Source organism: Scyliorhinus torazame, chromosome 3 (genome assembly GCF_047496885.1).
Source record: "Scyliorhinus torazame isolate Kashiwa2021f chromosome 3, sScyTor2.1, whole genome shotgun sequence".
NCBI classification, from domain to species: Eukaryota; Metazoa; Chordata; class Chondrichthyes; order Carcharhiniformes; family Scyliorhinidae; genus Scyliorhinus; species Scyliorhinus torazame.
The window spans coordinates 20,840,065-20,859,041 of NC_092709.1; the positions used below are offsets into that span (position 1 = coordinate 20,840,065).

General features: G+C 44.4%; 1 protein-coding gene across 1 annotated transcript in view; it reads right to left on the bottom strand.

Moving 5' to 3' along the window:
• Positions 1-644: 644 nt before the first annotated feature.
• Positions 645-18,977, bottom strand: part of papss1 (3'-phosphoadenosine 5'-phosphosulfate synthase 1) — a gene marked incomplete at its 5' end in the record, with an annotated part of 118,683 nt that continues 100,350 nt past the window's right edge. Inside the window, 3 exons of the mRNA XM_072495162.1 lie at positions 645-1,994; positions 4,232-4,461; positions 12,183-12,451. Of these exons, the coding sequence (XP_072351263.1) occupies positions 1,856-1,994; positions 4,232-4,461; positions 12,183-12,451 (638 nt within the window). The remainder of the gene's footprint in view (positions 1,995-4,231; positions 4,462-12,182; positions 12,452-18,977) is intronic.

Here is an 18,977-nt window from a genome sequence, read left to right on the forward strand (position 1 = left end):
AGGGGGGAGAAGAGAAAGGCATGGGGGAGAAGAGAAAGGCAGGGGGGGAGAAGAGAAAGGCAGGGGGGAGAAGAGAAAGGCAGGGGGGAGAAGAGAAAGGCAGGGGGGAGAAGAGAAAGGCAGGGGGGAGAAGAGAAAGGCGGGGGGAGAAGAGAAAAGCAGGGGGGAGAAGAGAAAGGCAGGGGGAGAAGAGAAAGGCTGGGGGGAGAAGAGAAAGGCAGAGGGGAGAAGAGAAAGGCAGAGGGGAGAAGAGAAAGGCAGAGGGGAGAAGAGAAAGGCAGAGGCGAGAAGAGAAAGGCAGGGGGGAGGAAAGAGAGGGAGGGGACTGAGAGGGAGGGGGAGTAGAGGGAGAGGAGACTGGAATGGGCTTGGCTGCAACGACCTCCACAATTCCAGAGACAACTCAAAAAGGATAGCATCCAATATGACTTTGAGGGCTCTTTTCAATCATTCCCTAGTGTGACTCAGTGCCTGCAGGAGAGATAGGGAATGGGGACAGAGTGGATAGCAGGCCGTGGGAGGGAATACAAAATTGGGACAGGTAAGAAAGGTTTCGGTGGAATCCAAAGTGGTCGGTGCTCTCAAAACCTCAAACACAGGACTGTCAAAACATTTGAGAAGCTGAATCCAAACCAACAGAAGGAAAGTTTTCATGAGACTTTTAATGATTTCACCTTCAAAATTTAAATATGAATTTTAGAATTAAGCCTGAATACTGAGCAGGTCCCAATCAAAGATCCTTCAATTGAATGGAACAAAATCTTTATTTTGCAGGCATAGACAGACATCAAGTGCACTTTCTTATATCAACGGATGCAACAAGGCAATTGTAACTAGTAAGTCTACAAATTACATCACCAATCATGCCACAAGCGTACCACTTGACTTTACTACACTCATAATTCAGAATTTTGTAGGTTTGGAAGTCTTGCGAGTTTTCCCACCGCACTCCCACCTACCATCCATTAAAAATGAGACACCTCTGAACATCACTGGGAATACCGCCATTCGCTGAGCTTCACAGAAAGTCAGCCCAAGTAGCTGGTCCAAAGACAAACCACCTGTAAATTTCACTGGATATAATAGTTCTAAATCTGGCTTTCACCGCCTCCTGATCATATTAACCCAGGCACCGAGGCAATCTCTGCAGGGAGAGGACGTGACAGCTATCCGATTTGAAGTGTCAATGACAAATATAGGTCCAGCAAGCAGGACCGCCACTCAGCAGCTGATCTGCTGTTCTTGAAGGAAGAACAGAAAGTATACTTTTCATTAGCCCCCTTCTTCAGACCTTTGTGTAATCGTATGCATGTGGAGTGCATGTCGGAGAGCCTGCCCCTGCCCCTCCCCCACCTCAAAGTCACAAGCACAAAAGATTAAATAAACCCCCAAATACAAGATCTGGAGCCGAGGGAATTGGGGGGTTCAAACAAATCCAAACCTACCGATACGGTGCACCCAGCGACCAAATATAGAAATGCAATTAAAACTTAAGAATAGTTAACCAAAAGCTAAGCGATTTGTGTTAAAAAACAGCCTTAAAATTGTCCCTATTGTAAATACAACCCATCGAATGCCCCTATGAAATTTGCTCGGCCGGCGTGGACTGGAAATGCCAACCTTTCAAATAAAGGAATAAAAACATGTCCCTGCAAAGAAAAGCGAAATGGTAGAAACAGCAACTCTCCACGTCCTGAGGCATAACAAATATCATAAGACTTGTGCAGACAGTGATGTAGCTTAAGAAAGGACACGTATTCCTAACTAACACCAGTGAAGTTGCTGGAACGCTTGCCGTGTGTGTGGTCCCCTGCTATCAATTAAAAGAACTGTTGCTTCTCATTGTTGCTCCCATTTAGGCCTTCTCCATGGACTTGTAGTACTCAGTTAGGACTGCCCAAGCTTTCGCTGCCATGAAGCCTTCTGGCGGATTCACTCCTTCCTGCGCTAACTTGCGCATGCGTGTCCCAGAGATAAATTCAAAATCTTTGTGGCTTTAAATTAGAAAACAAAATGCAGGAATTAAAGAGAAAAAGGAACTAACTCACTCAATAAAAAAATGCATTAGCACCAAATTCTTTATTTTTAGTTCTGGCATATTTATTTACTTTATTTTCAAACCAAGAAGGCGGTAAACAATTTATATAAAAGGCTGGATGAGACCATAAGCTTTCATAGCATGCAGTGAAAATAGTAACGTCTTTACAGCTAATTCACTGCAGCCCTTTCTAAATCATCTCTGATGTGATCACTTCCCTCTTGAAGCATCTTTCCGAAGACTTTTTTTTTGAGGGTTTGTTAGCCTCTAATTTCTTCTCCTCTTTCTCCCCTTGTGGTAAACCCTGGCTTACAGTTGAGATGGTGGGTGGGCAATCTGTTTCCAGAGCTCTTCCAATGTGACTCTAAGGTTGCCAGCTAGGAGGCGTGCAAGAGCAATCCGCTAAGGACTCTCCTTCTGACCCTCCCATTGGGAAAGTACCAGGCCTGCAGCAGTCATCTGTATTTAAATTTTTTTTGAGAGTACCCAATTAAGGGGTAATTTAGCATCGCCAATCCACCTAACCTACACATCTTTGGGTTGTGGGGGTGAGACTCACGCAGACACGGGGAGAATGTGCAAACTCCACACGGACAGTGACCCGAGGCCGGGATTGAATCCAGGTCCTCAGCGCGATGAGGCAACAGTGTTAACCACTGCCCCACCGTGACACCCCGCCCTCATCTGTATAAAGTGACGCAGCAGAGGCCGGAAACAAGAATCTGCATTCATCACTGTGCTTTGGTGCTTTAATCAGTTTCAAATTTACTAGTTTATTAATTTTAACCCTTTGCAGGATTTTCTGTTTAAAAAGAGGCAAACAAATTTGAAAACATTAAGATGTGCATTTGTCTATCACAACCCTCCAAATTATTTACTCCCAATTATCTGCATCGGCAACCATTAAACTCAGAAAATGTTTTGGATTACAACCACACTATTCGCATTCCTTAACAATTTTACAGACTCTGAGGGGGGTCATTTTGCTCATCCTACGTGTTCTGGCTTTGTGAAAGCTATTTGATTCATTTAACTCCCCTGTTCTTTCCCCAGTATTGCAAAATTTTCCTTTTCACTAGATTTCCAATATTGTAAATAAATAGTAAAAGGTAGCACATGTTGTATAGATGATAAAAAGGGACATTTTTACATGTACATACTGCTAATCCTGCAAGCCCCCCCGGTGGAGGGGGACTGGTAATTCCCCTTTCAAGCATTCTTGAGATTGGTTTCATCCAGTTCTGTTTGTTGGAGATTGTACTTTTTAAATAGATTTTGTCAATAATACTTTGTTAGCTTTTGTGCTTCCCAAGTAGAAACGGTGTTAAAATATTGGCTGCCACAGTGGTGTCAATAGACACAAGGCATAATTTTTTTTAAACTCTCTATGATCACAGAGGGCTTTCGAGCACAATGCTGTAGTATGAATGGTGCCATCTTTCCTGTACTCCACTCCCAATAAGGGGCCACTGATCATAGAACTCCAACTGGTATCTTTGTGGCTTAGAATGTTGTGTGTACAAAAATGTACCTGCACCTACAGCACCTTGACTCTCAATGTAGCCATTTGGGGACAGAGGAATGGGAGTAGGTCATTCAGCCCATTGAGCCTGTCTGGCCGTTCATTTGGATCACGGCTTATCCTAAACCTCAAGTCTATTTACTCAACTTTGATCCACATCCCTCAATTCCTGCCAAAAATAAATATCCACCTCCACCTTAAAAGATTTGACTGACTCGACATCCACTTAACTGCAAGTGTCTACCACTCCAAGGGTCCAGGGCAGGCACCAATAATCAGGGAGATGATGCCTCCGTATCTGCCACAATAAGCAGGGAGATGATGTCTCAGTATCTACCATAATACTATATTGTACTGGACCCCGAAACGCAACTATTTGAGTGCAATGTGGCAATGAGGAAGAAGCATGTGCATTTCAGCATAATGCTCTGGTTTTAAATTCAGTTCAAAGTTTGTAATAAAGCACATAAAGTTCCAATTTAAAAAAATATATATATTTAGTGTTAGTTATTTTCAGCTGGCCCAGGAGGTTGAACTGCTTTAGGATGTTCCCACTATTAAAGTTATTGCATTTTTCTCAATTAGATCTCCCTATATCAGACCAAGAGAGGAATCAGTGACGCCCGAAACAAATTGCACGTCACGCACTAAATCCCATAGTTCATACTTACCATTCAGGGTCGTAATAGTCCATGCATTTCTTCACCTTGTTATAGGCAGCGACGCGAAATGGGATGATTTCCAGGGACAGTAGGCCTGGGGCCATGGTCAGGACTTTTGCCCCATGTGTTGGTTCGTACAGGTCCTTCTTAGTCTCCGGATGAGGCATGCCTGCAGGATCTCGGCCCACAATGTAGAAATTTGCACCCGCAATCATGCGGGACCTGCAGTGCCATTGGACCTGTGATGATAAACATGTGAGGAGTGTGAATTAGACAACATTTTATTATTGCACGCGGAGAGAAAAAAAATCAAATTTTAAAACTTCAAGCCTCTGCGGTTTAACCTTTCCCTTGTGATCTGGTCGCAGATCCGCTCATTATTCATACTGTACAAAAGTGCCACTCAATTACTCAATTTACATCAAGTATACTTTCATAACTTCAAAGCACTACCGATTCTTTAAATTTCCCAAAACCAAAAGGGGGAAGTGTCCTGAAATGTTGCTATGTCGGTGCTGAACTTGGTCACACTCCATAGAGGGGACATCTATGAGGTAAATTGTTCTTAAATATGAATTCAATCCTCCTTTGTCTTTCCTGTCTCATGGTGTGTGGCTTTTATTTCATTCATTAATGAGATATGGGCGTTGTTGCTGGGCTCGGCCACCATTTATAGCCTCTCCCTAATTGCCCTTGAACTGACAAGCCTGCTAGGACATTCCAGAGGGCAGTTAAGACTCAACCATACTGCTTTGGGTCTGGAGTCACATTTAGGCCAGATCAGGCAAGGACGGCATATTTCCATCCCTAAAGGACATTCGTGAACCCAATGAGATTTTACGACAATCGTCAATTGTTCCACGGTCATGATCAGTCTTTTAATTCCAGGTTTTTAGCGAATTCAAATGTCACCATCCATCATGGTGGGGTTTGAACACATCCCCAGAGTATTACCCTGGGTCTCTGGGTTACTAGTCCAGTGCCAATACCACCACTTCCCTGACCTACAATTAGAAAGATAACCAGTGGTGCTTCTCATAGGACGAGGAAACAAATGTTGAGGGCAAAGCGAGCATGCTCCACAAAGTACAAGGCAAGAACATTCTCTCAATCTACCAGCCAGCATCAATTCCTCTAGTTGCCCATTTGCACCCCATGGAAAGGTGAAATAGGTCTTCACCAGTCACGTCCGACAACCCAGTATTCAAGGTGTAGTCTGACCAGACAGTTGTAGCTTTCTCTTGGCTTCCTCTGGCTCGTACTCTAGATTAGCCTTTGTGGTTTATTAATAATAATACTCTTTATCATTGTCACAAGTAGGCTTACATTAACACTGCAACAAAGTTACTGTGAAAATCCCCCTTAATTGTTCTTAAATATGAATTCAATCCCTCCTGCGTCTTTCCTGTTTCATGGTGTGTGGCTTTCACCTTGATTCCGATGGTCCCTGAGCCTAGCATTGCTGATAAAAATTAGGATATCTGACAAAATTGTTTCTAGTCACAATTCAACAGAAACAAAATCTAGAGCAGTTCAGCACCCATGTAGCAGAATGAAGTTTTTATAAAATAGAGTCAGATTTTACAGCACAGCAAGAGGTCCTTTGGCCCACCATGTCTGTGCCAGCCATCAAAGACGTATCTATTCTAATCCCATTTTCAAGCTCTTGGTCTGTAGCTTTGTATGCTATGGTGTTTCAAGTGCTCATCTAAATGCTTCATAAATGTTGTGAGGGTTCCCGTCTCTACGCCCTTTCAGGCAGCGAGTTCCAGTTTCCACCACCCTCTGGGTGAAAAGGCTTTTCCTCAAAGCCCCTCTAGCTCTCCTGCCCCTTACCTTAAATCCATGCCCCCTGGTTGCTGACCCCTCAACTGAGGGGAAGTTTCTTCCTATTTATCTACTTATGTTCTTCATAATTTTGTATACTTCAATCAGGTCCCCCATTCTCTACTCAGAGAACAACCCCAACCTAACCAGCCTCTCTTCATAGCTGAAATGCTCCAGCCCTGGCAACATCCTGGTGAATCTTCTCTGCACCTTGCTAATGCAATCACATCCTTCCTATATAGTGTGGTGATCAGAACTGTACACAGTACTCCAGTTGGGGCCTAAGCAACATTTTATACAGCTCAATCATAATCATAACCTCCATGCTCTTATATTCTATACCTTGGCTAATAAAGGCAAGTATCCCATACACCTTCTGAACCACCTTATCTTTATTTTAAATACATTTAGAGTACCCAATTCTTTTTTTCCCAATTAAGGGGCAATTTAGCATGGTCAATCTACCTATCCTGCACATCTTTGGGTTGTGGGGGTGAGAGCCACACAGACAAAGGGAGAATGTGCAAACTCCACATAGACAGTGACCCAGGGCCGGGATCGAACCCAGGCCCTTGGCGCCTTGAGGCAGCAGTGCTTGAACAAATTATTTATCTGTCCTGTTGCCTTAATGTACCTATGGACATGTACCCCAAGATCCCTCTGGTCCTCTGTACTTACTAGCATCCCACCACTCATTGTGTATTCTTTTGCCTTGTTAGTCTTCCCAAAATGCATCACCTCACAATTCTCGGGGTTAAATTCCATTTTCCACTGTTCTGTCCATCCAGCCCATCTGCATCATCGCCCATCGCCCTGAAATCTAAGGCTTTCCTCCTCGTTATTTACTACACCGCCAATTTCGGTGTCATCTGCGAACCATACCATCCATCTAGATCATTAATGTACATTACAAACAGCAAGGGAGTCAGCACCAATCCCTGCGGTGCACCACTTGACACAGGCTTCCAGTCACAAAAACAACCAATTTTAGATCCAATTTGCCTTGCATTCCATGGGCTCTTACCTTCTTGATCAATCTCCCATGCGGAGGTTGCACTACCCTCATCTACACACCTAGTCATCTCCGCCAAAATGTAATCCAATTTGTTAGACATTATCTCGCCTTGACTAAGCCATGCTGACTATTCTTGATTAATCCTTGCCTCGCCAAGTGGAAAGTAATTCTGTCCTTCAGAATTTTTTTCCAATAACTGCCCTACCACTGATGTTAGGCTCACTGGCCTGTAATTACCTGGTTCTTCCCCTTCTTCCCTTCTTGAATAATGGTACATTAGCTGTCCTCCTATCCTCCGGCACCTCACCTGTGGCCAGAAGGGATTCAAAAATTCAGAGGCCCTGCAATCTCTTCTCTTGCCCACACAGCAACTTAGGATACATCTCATCTGGGCCTGGGGATTTATCCCCTTTTAAGCATGCTAAAATCACTAGCACCTCCTCCCTCTCAAATGCTAATGTTTTTAATAATATCACAGTTCCCGTCCCTGCTTTCTATACTTACAATGTCCTTCTACATAGTGAACACAGATGCAAAATACTAATTTAGTACCTCACCTATGTCTTTCGGCTCCACACATAGGTTGTGACTTTGGTCTCTAATAGGCCCTACTCTTTACCTGGTTACCCTCTGGCCCTTAATATACTTATAAAACACCTCGATGCAGTACTGAGGGGCGTGCTGCACTGTGAAAACTGTCATTTTTTGGATGAGACATAAAACTGAGGTACCCCCCTGCCCTTTCGGGTGGGTCTAACAAATCTCATGAAACTATTTGAAAACCACAGGCATTCACTTGGTGACCTGGCGAACATTTATTCTTTAATTAACACACAGCTGATTACATAAAAAAGTGCTAGAAGACATTCAGCAGCTCAGGCAGTATCTGTGTATGGAAACCTGTTACTATTTCAATTTGATGGCCTTTCAGTACTGATGGCCTGAGCCATAGGTGTCATTACTGTTTGTGTGATCTTCCTGTGTGCAATTTGGCTGCCACATTTCTTATATCACAACCATGACTACACTGCAGAAATACTTAATGGTCAAGTACTCAGGGGTGATCTGGGCTTGTGAAAGGTGCTCTATAAATAAAAGTTCATTCCATCTTTACTCATTTTGGATTAGAGATAGGCAGCTGCATACTTAGGCTGTATAGTTCATCTGCTCTATAAATGGGATATGGCTTTTGTGCAATATAGGCATATACGCCGCACCGTCAGTTTTCGCAGGATGGTTCCTCAGTAATTATAATTGTAACAATGGACAGTACTAATGCCCTTGCCTTACCCCCATCCGTAATGCAAAGACATAGATAGGATGCAATTACCCATAGCACTTTAAACAGACTGAATTTTCTACAGTATTGCACTCTAGGTGTGAAATGTCCTGTTCTCAATATGCTGTTTTGTTGTTCAGAATGCCAGGCACACTGGACCAATCTGCCATCTGTACAGACTACCAGCACAGGATGTGAAGACTGCCAAACCCACTAATTTGGCAGCGTCAAGAAAGCACTACCGCAAACTATTCTGGAAATGGGATTTTACGGGCAGATTCAACAACAAAAAAAATAGGCAGCAGATTGCTTTGATTAATCAAAATCTGTGCTTGGATGCAGCGATGCTCTATAGTGGCAGAGCGATTGTATGCCCAATACAATAGCAGTGCACACATGTAACCAGTCACCTAAGGGCTAGCAGCCTTGGGAGTTATTCCAGAATGTGTTCTTAATTCTAGTGTTTGTTCACTCCTATAGGAGAAGCATATAAGTGAGGCGAGATAGCGTTTTGAGAAACCACAAGGAAGTGATCTCGTCAAATGTGCCATTATTACTCGAATGTATTCCCTGCTGGTTTTTTAAATTACCCAAGAGGATTTGTGTTTAGGGGGTGAAATGGAAACCAATCACATTATGGAACTGAGAAGCATCAAACCATCCCAGCTCGTGACGTCTACATATGGGTCAGTCCACTGGTTAACTGGAGGTCGTTCTTTAAGAGAAGCCCAAGAGTTGGACTGTTTATATTTGAGAAGGTTCTGGTGTAAATCTATTATGATATCACTATTACAGTATCAGCGTTGACACCCATGGACTGAAATAAGGGCTTGCCTTACAGCTCCAAGATTATGAGTGTGGGGCCAGCCAAAGATTGTCACTCCAAACCATCTATAGCTCCACTTCAATCATCAAGCAGCATCAGTTGACTCTGAGGAGAAACTGATGGAAAACTGGGTGATTTTATATCAATGTAAAAGATGCCTCCAAGCTTGATCTCTTTTGAAAGCGAGTGCTGGATTATTCGCCAAGACAGTACAAGTAAGGCAAGTAATCATTTCCTCAAGAACTGAACTATAGAACAATGCAATGTTCTTTTGGTATTTGCATCACCATTAATCTGACCGTGCCCAACCTCAATATATATGCATTATATGGTAACAAGTTTACGTAGGTAGATTCTAAACTCCATTGAATACAGAACCAGAGTCCTCAACCGCGGAAACTCCTCTGGACCCTCTCTAAGGCTAGCACATCCTTCCTTAGATACAGGACCCAGAATTGCTCACAATATTCCAAATAGGGTTGACCAGAGCCTTATACAGCCTCAACAGCACATCCCTACTCTTGTATTCTCGCCCTCTCAACATGAATGCTAACATTGTCTTGTTAGAAATGTTAATTTAGGAATTTAGTTTGAAATACATTAAATAAAGATAGAAGACATGACTTTAAAATGGAGACTAAATTACATCCACACAACCCTGAACCAATTATTTCCTGTTCTCGAACTCTATTTCCTTGGTTTTTAATAACAGCATAGAAAGTTGTTCAGCTTATTGTCACTATGCCTATCTTTGAAAGAATTACACTGTTAGTCCCACCACGCCCAGCTCTTTACCCTGCTTTACTCCTGCTAAATTTTCTATCACTTTTGGTACAAAGGGTTACAGATTCACATCTAGCATTAAGATCAGATATAGGAGCAGAATTAGGCGATTCAGCCCATCAAGCCTGCTCCGCCATTATATCGTGGCTCGGATGGCATGGTAGTTAGCACTGTTGCTTCACAGCGCCAGGGTCTCAGATTTGATCCCTGGCTTAGGTCGCTGTCGAGTCTGCACGCTCTTCCCATGTCTGTGTGGGTTTCCTCCCACAGTCCAAAGATGTGCCGGTTAGGTGGAATGGCCATGATAAAATTGCTCCTTAGTGTCCAAAGGTTCAGTGGGGTTATGGGGATAGGGTGAGTGATTGGGCCGAGGTGGGTCAGTGCAGACTTGATGGGCCGAATGGCCTCCTTCTGCATTGTAGAGATTAGACACAGAATTGGCCGTTTCCTAGTAGGCTCTACTACAAGCTGCCTCAAAACCAATCTCATAAGACATTCCACAAATTCCTTTTCTTGGCATCCGCTTGCCAACCTGATTTTCCCAATCCACCTGCATATTGAAGTCCCCCATGATTATTGTAATATTGCTTTTCATATATGCCTTTTCTATCTCCCGATTTATTTTCTGCCCCACATCCTGACTACTGCTAGGGGGCTTGCGCAGAACTCCCATCAGGCTCTTTTTTCCTTTGCGATTCCTCAACTCTCTTCCCGATTACTACTGTATTTCTTTTCTCTCTCCCCACTTGAATGGCTCCCTGTACCACAGTGCTGTGGTCAGTTGCTCATCCTCCACTCAGTCCCCACTCTCATCCGGACAGGGAGCAAGAATCTCAAACCTGTTGGACAAGGACAAGGGCTGAGGCTCCTGCAACCCTACCTCCTGATCCCTCTACCTATCTCGCTCATAGTCACACCCTTCTGTCCCTGACCACTGGCCAAATTTAAGGTACTTAATCTGAGGGGTGTAAGTGCCTCCTGAAACACTGCGTCCTGGTAACTCTTCCCCCACCCGATGAGTCGCAGTATCCGACACATATTCCTTTAGGCCACTGGGAGATCGGAGGGTAACAAATTATCATTATATGATAGAAAAACGTACATTTAACTAAGCACTAGATTTAGAATACCACAAATTTACCAAGCATGTATCTATAATAATTATGACAAAATCAGTAGACAGTCTCCATTAACGTATATGCCTTCCAGCTGCGTTAGGACTGCAAAACTAAGTTTTTTTAAAAAGTAAACACTACCACTACTGTGTACAGTTTAAATTGCTCATTTAGCTTATTTTGTGGTCTTTCAGTAAATGTTAAGGCCCTTTTCCTCTGGGAACCACTTAAGTGCATCTTAAGTTGATTGCTTAGAAGAGTATCAAATGAAGTGATCCAGGGTCTCGAATGCTTGGTTGCCTTGGCAGGTGAAACAAAACAAATTTTAAAAAAACATGGGGACACATTTTGGCAGAGGGTTTAAATCGTGCTTTGATGCTTTACAAGAGTGCCTAATGTAAATTGCTAAACTTCACTGGTACACCACATCTGGTCAGGCTCATGCCCTCACACATAGCCTGAGGTCAACATTGTGGTGAGGGTTAGTCAGTGAAATCTTGGGAATGTAATGATTTGATTGTGTCCTCCTTCTAGAACCTTCTAAAATTAATTGCTGGTGCCTGTACTCACAAATTGATCTGGAGGTGTTTTAAAGGGGGAAATTACTCGTCTTATATGATACGTCTTAAATACTGCAGAACCAAAATATTTATCTGTCAAATGAGAATTCAACCTACTGGACTCCTGCAGAGTTGGGATGAATTTACAATTAACAGAATATCCGATGTAAACGCAAGGACTTTGTAACTTGAGAAGGCTACTGAATTGAATAGACAAGCACACAAGAAACAAGTTCATGAAATGTTTTCTGATCAGCTTTACGCAAACCCAATGACGGGAAAGCCCATCAAAGAGTTAACACAGGCCAGATGGACAGAATATTCTCAGTCTGTGTTGTAAGATTCTGAGTTTAAAAAAAAAAACCCGATGAACTGTCCATCAGGCAGTTATATGCCGAGGCTTGACTAACCAAAACATCTGAAAAAAATATCAATCATCACACATCAAGAGGCATGATATCTTATGATCTTATACCTGCTACTGCAGACAACATCGTGAAAAAATAATTCCCTTTCCTGTCCCCAATTTGTAATGATAGAGAGGAGAAAGGTCACCTCAGTTGGTCCTGCATACATCATGGGAGATGGGAAGATAGCCACGACAGTCGATTCTTGTTTAAGTATCCTCTCTTCCAACACGGCAGCATGCTGCTTCATTCTCCATAATAAAGGCACATCATCATCTTTCGTCCAACCGCCGAGGGGGTGCAGAAGAAGAACTGGACGCCTGTAGCCACGTTCAATCAGCTGCTGGAATGTGTCCTGCATCAATAGAGCATGCCCATTGTGCACTGGATTGCGTAGTTGAAATGCAAAGACAGCATCTAGAGGATTAAAAACAATTAGGACACATTTATCTCACCAGGAAAGATCTATTTTAAAAATATTTTTTAAAAAAATAATCACTGCCACTCCCTGCAAACAGTCGCCAGGGTGGTCTATAGCAGAAGCAAACCAGTAAAGCTCCCTGCTTTAGTTCATCACGCAAATAATTTATTTTATTAATTCATGGGATGCGGGCATTGCTGGCACAGCCGGCATTTGTTGTCCATGAACTGAGTGGTTTGACACACCATTTCTTTTTTTTTTAAATTTAAGACTCAACCACATTGCTGAGTCTGGAGTCACATATAGGCCAGACCGGGTAAGGGCGGCAGAGTTCCTTTCCTCAAGGACATTAGTGAACCAGATGTTTTTTTATGACAATCGGCAATTGTCCACAGTCATCATTAGACTCTTAATTCCAGATTTTTATTGAATTCAATTTCCCCATCTGCCATGATGGGATTCGAACCTGGGTCCCCAGATTTCATGGTCACTTTTACTATCTTTATATTCCAGGTTTATTCACTGAATTATAAATTCAACGCTTTGGGATTTGAACTCTTGTACGTCAGAACATTAGACTGGGCTTCCGGATTGGCAGTCCAGTGACATTACTACTATGCCAGCATGGGCGGCACGGTAGCACAGTGGTTAGCACTGTTGCTTCACATCGCTATGGTCCCGGGTTCAATTCACGCTTAAGTCACTGTCTATGCGGAATCTGCACGTTCTCAGTGTCTGCGTGGGTTTCGTCCGGGTGCACCTATTTCCTCCCAGAAGTCCTGAAAGATGTGCTGTTAGGTAATTTGGACATTCTGAATTCTCCCTCTGTGTACCCGAACAGGCGTCGGAATGTGGAAACTAGGGGCTTTTCACAGTAACTTCATGGCAGTGTTAATGTAAGCTTTCTTGTGACAATAAAGATTATTTACATTTATTGTTAAGTGAATTGGCCATTCTAAATTCTCCCTCAGTGTGCCCAAACAGGCACCGGAATGTGGCGACTAGGGAATTTTTACAGCAACTTCATTGCAGTGTTAATAATGTAAGCCTACTTGTGACACTAATAAAGATTATTATCTCCTTTGAGAGGCCTGGAGTTTCCATTCAATTGCACTTTTTTGGCACAATTCTCTTCTATCAGCACAAATGACTGAGGAATTTTAATGCAAAGTCCATTCAGTGCAACTTATGTTTCCAAGATGACTTTACAGTAGTTTTAAAAGCATCCTGTTGTCCCTCACAGATTGAATTGAAGCACCATTTGGAGTTTCCACTAATTGTGCTGATTTGAAGGCTTTCAGGAGGCTCCAACAAATGAGCTGGATTTTATTTACATTCTTTCATGGGATGTAGTCACTTCTGGCTAGGCCAGCATTTGTCGCCCACCCCAATTGCCCTCGAGAACATGGCGATGAGCTGCCTTTTTGAACTGCTGCAGTTAATGCGGAATAGGTACACCACAGTGCTATTAGGGTGGGAAGTCCAGCATTTTGACCCTGTTGCAATTAAGGAACGGTGATACATTTTGAAGTCTGGATAGTGAGAGACTTGGGAGGGGTACTTGCAGGTGGCAACGTTCCCATGAATTGCCACTCTTGTCCTTCAATGTGGTAGAGGTTGTAGGTTTGGAAGGTGCTGTTGAAGGAGCCCCGCTTGAGTTCCCACAGTACATCTTGTAGATCAGGCTTTTAAAAAAATATTTTTATTACGGCATTTGTATAAACCAACAAGAACAAACAGAAACCCCATTATAAATAAACTACCCGAATGTCCCAACCTCCCTGCCCCTCCCATTCTGCCTTCCCCATTTTACCCCCTTTACCCCCCCTCCCGTCACCTCAATTTTCATTGAAGATGTTGATAAACGGATTCCATCTCTGGGCAAACCCGTCAACTGACCCTCTTAAGCCAAACTTATTTTTCTCCAGTCTTAGGAACTCCACCAGGACTTTCACCCACACCCCCCTGGCTTCGGTGGCACCAGGCCCTTCCACTCCAGCAAAATCCATCTCTGGGCTACCGGGGAGGCAAAGGCCTTCTTAAAGAGGGCAGCCTTCACTCTATTAAATCTGGCATTCCTCTTCGCCAGTTCAGCGCCCAGGTCCTGGTACACGCAGAGCTCATTACCTTCCCAAGTGCACCTCCTTGTCTGCCTAGCCCACCGCAATATCTTTTCTTTGTCGTGGAATCAGTGGAGCCGCACCACCATCGCCCTCGGCGAAGCTTGCAGCTTCCTCATCAGCGCCCGGTCGACCTCCAGGGAACGGTCAAAGGTCCCTTCCCCCATCAACTGCTGCAACATCTTGGCTACATATGGGTCAGCGTCCGCTTCCTCGATGCCCTCGGGTATCCCCGATTCATAAGTTTTGGCTCCGGGAGCGTTTCTCCAGATTCTCCACCTTATCCTTTAGCCGTTTATGGGCCTCCCGCATCATTCCAATCTCAGCCACCAACGCGGTAAGTTGCTCCTCGTGCTCCCACCACCTCCTCCATTTTCCGAATAGCCTGGCCCTGGGACTCCAGCCTCTGCCTCACCCAATCAATCCCTGCTTTTCGTGGTTCCACCACCTTGGCCAGGTCCTCCTGGGCATCCGCCCTCTGCTGACTGAACTTCTCATTTAAGAAGTCCACCAGCTGCTCAGTCGACCACTGGGCAGGCAGGGCTGGCCTTTTACCCTCCGCCATCTTCACCTGTGGCGCACGAGTAATTTCTTGCTCCAACAGGTCCCTTCTTCTCAACCACTTTCGGTTCGTGGATCCATCCACCAGCGGATTTTAACATTCCTCAATTACCTCTACACCTTTTTCCACCAAAACATCCATCCGCCAAATGGAGAAAAGGACCAAACACCTCAAGCGGGAGCTGCCACTCATCGGCCGGCCTACCCACGATGCTCTGCCCCCATGTGCCAAGTTCCCGAAGGCACATGCCACGTGTAGTCCCAGCATTAGGGAACCCGACGTGCTGGCTGCGGACAGTGCCGCCAACCTCGGCCAGGATCAGTGTCGCAGGCCGGAGGGGCTTCTGCTAAGGCTTTCAGGAAGGGTGGGAGGTGGCCAGGGCTGTGGGGTTGCAGTTGGCGGGTTAGGATTCCGCACGGCTGGTGCCATGTTTTACGGCGAGGCCGCTGCATGTCGTCAGTCCTGCGCATGCATAGCTCGGTCTCCGACTATTCTCCGGCCGTTTTCACCGCGATCAGCAGGAGTTTCACTCACCGCTGGTGCTATACCCTCACCGGTACCGGAATCGGTGACGGGTGCATGCCTCTTTTCCTGTGTGAACCTCCCGCTGATTTTCCGTACGCACCGGCACTTAGCCTCAGAAACGGGGAATCCAGCCCAAGATTTGGCACAGCGTTAAACATGAATTTTTTTAAAAGCTGAGGTATGAAATGAAACAACTTGCTCAGTATAAAAAAAACATTGCAATGAATTGGTAATTAAAAAAATGAGTAATAAATGAAGATGACCATTAGAGTGTGATAGGGTGCGTGCATGTGTGTGTGGCACACTCCTAGTCTCAGTGTGCTCATTCAGTCACCCTTGCACGCTGTGGGAGTAGGTGAGTGTATCTGTTGATGTGAGAGAGGAGGGTTAATGAAAACCCCGTGACTGTGAGCCAGACTTACACTCTCACATTCAGTCTCTACTCCCACATACTCAGATGGGCCCTGATCCGCCTGTCCTAGGCCCTGCTAGTGAGCCTTTCAACATATAGAGAATACCCGTTGAATACCCAGGAAGTTTAGCAAGCTGATTTCAGTGGGCCCGGGGACACAAGCCTGTTGTAGATGGTACAAACTGCTGCCACTCTGCATCGGTGATGGAAGGAGTGAATGTTTAAGATGGTGAATAGGGTGCCAACCAAGTAGGCTGCTTTGTCCTGGAAGATGTCAAGCTTGAGTGTTGGAGCTGCATTCACCCAGGGAAGTGGTGGGCATTCCATCATACTGCTTACTTGTGCCGCATAGATGGTAGGCAGGCTTTGGAAAGTAAAGTGGCGAGTTATTCTCTGCAGAATTCCCAGCCTCTGATCTTTCCTGTAGCCACAGTATTTATGTGGCTAGTCCAATTCAGTTTATGGTCAATGGTAAACCCCAGGACGTTGATAGCGGGGGATTCAGCAATGGCATTGCCACTGAATGGCAAGAGGAGAGTCAGAGTCTCTTTTGTTGGAGGTGATCATCACCTGGCATTTCTGTGGCGTGGTTACTTGCCCCTTATCAGCCAAAGTCTGAATGTTATCTAGGTCTCGCTGCATATGGGCACAGAGTGCGTCAGAATCTGAGGAGTGGCAAATGGTGCAATCAGCAGCAAATATTCCCACTTATGATGGAGGGAATATCATTAATGGAGCATTTGAAGATAGCACATTGCCCTGAGGAATTCCTGCAGCCCGGAGGAATTCCTGCAGCAATGTCCTGAAACTGAGATGATTGACTACCAACAATCACAACCCTTTGTGCTAGACTCCCAACTAGTGGAGAATTTTCTGCTGATTCCCAATGACTCCAGTTTTACTAGGATTCCTTGATACCACACATGGTCAAACGCTGCCTTGATGTCAAGGGCAGTCACTCTCATCTCACCTCTGGGATCAGTTCTTTAGTCAATGTTTGAACCAAGGCTGTAATGAGATCAGGAGCCGAATGACGCTGACAGAACCCAAACTAAGTGTTCATAAGTAGGTTATTGCTAAATAAGTGCCCCTTGATAACACCGTCAACGCCCCCTTTCATCACTTTGATGATCAACAGTAGACTAATGGGGTGGTAAATGGCCAGGTTGGATTTTGTCCTGCTTTTTGCATACATGGCATATTTGGGACAATTTTCCACATTATTGGGTGTACGCCAGCGTTGTAGCTGTACTGGAGCAGCTTGGCGAGGGGTGCGGCTGCCCCAAGTCTTCAGTACAGTTGTCAGAATATTGCCAGGGCCCAAAGCCTTTGACTAATGGCTTCAGCCATTTCTTGATACCACGTGGAGTGAATCAAATTGGCCGAAGACTATCTGTGATGTTGCAGACCTCAGGAGGAGGCCAAGACAGATCATCCACTCAGCTCTTCTGGCTGAAGTTGGTTGAAATGCTTCAGCCTTGTCTTTTGAACTGGTGTGCTGGGCATCATTGAACAGGAGATATATTTGTGGAGCCTTCTCCACAAAGCACAAATACACTAACAGATATGTCTCAAAAGTTTTTCCAATTAGTTCGCTTTACAATTTAGTAAAGAAGTAACAACTGTACCCCAACCTAACCAGAAAATATTTTTAAAAATTACTTTCATTATTTTAAACTTGGGTTGTGGAATGACGCTGTGAATTAAAAAGCTTATTTCGTGATAGGCCCCTATCTTCAGCAACATCAATCAAAATTTCCAATACAGGGTTAATTTCCAGTGGAGGGGTCCTTTCGTCCAATTAATACAGGTAGCCTTTACCCTTATCATAAAGGCCGTTTAGCCTTGGTTGCATCCCTCCTAGCAGGTACTCCAGATATTAAAAACAATGAGGAAGGGAAGGGGAAACTAGTTCAGTTACTCTTTCCCCAAAAGTGGTTCAAGAACCTTGAGAGAGAATCGAGGTAGGACTGCCCATGGGTATAACAAAACTGGCAGATGGACCGCCTTGGCAAAACTCTACGAGATGACTTCTCAAAAGCCTTTTTTCCCTTGAAAAGACACAAATCTCTCACCTTTTCCTAAAACTCTGATCTTCAACACTCCAGACTGACCACGTGAAGACCCTCTGTAATCTGAATGCCCCATTTGTCCCAGTGGATGTACAGCACGTACAATTTTACATAAGAACTAGGAGCAGGAGTAGGCCATCTGGCCCCTCAAGCCTGCTCCACCATTCAATGAGATCATGGCTGATCTTTTGTGGACTCAGCTCCACTTTCCGGCCTGAACACCATAACCCTTAAATCCCTTTATTCTTCAAAAAACTATCTATCTTTATCTTAAAAACATTTAATGAAGGAGCCTCTACTGCTTCACTGGGCAAGGCATTCCTTAGATTCACAACCCTTTGGGTGAAGAAGTTCCTCCTAAACTCAGTCCTAAATCTACTTTCCCTTATTTTGAGGCTATGCCCCCTAGTTCTGCTTTCACCCGCCAGTGGAAACAACCTGCCCGCATCTATCCTATCTATTCCCTTCATAATTTTATATGTGTTATAACCTGCCTGCTTACTATTGGCTGGGGACTAATGACAATCCCACAATCCTGTGGGAGTATGAGCTTCCCCAATGAGGGGGGCGGAGAAACCATTAGTAAACTCCAAGTATAAATAAAGCTGGCCAGTTTGGAAGGAGTGTGCAGCAAGGGAAGTTGCTGCTGCTGTTATATATATATGTTATTGTAAATAAATGTTATTACTTTGTATCCTTAAAACTCGTGCTGGATTCTTCGTGGCCCTCACAAAACTGGCGACGAAGGTTAAAGTGAATAGCTGTCTACACTGCTGAAGCCACCTCCCTGGATTTTTGTTGGATACAGGTTGGAAGTTGTTTTCTATTATA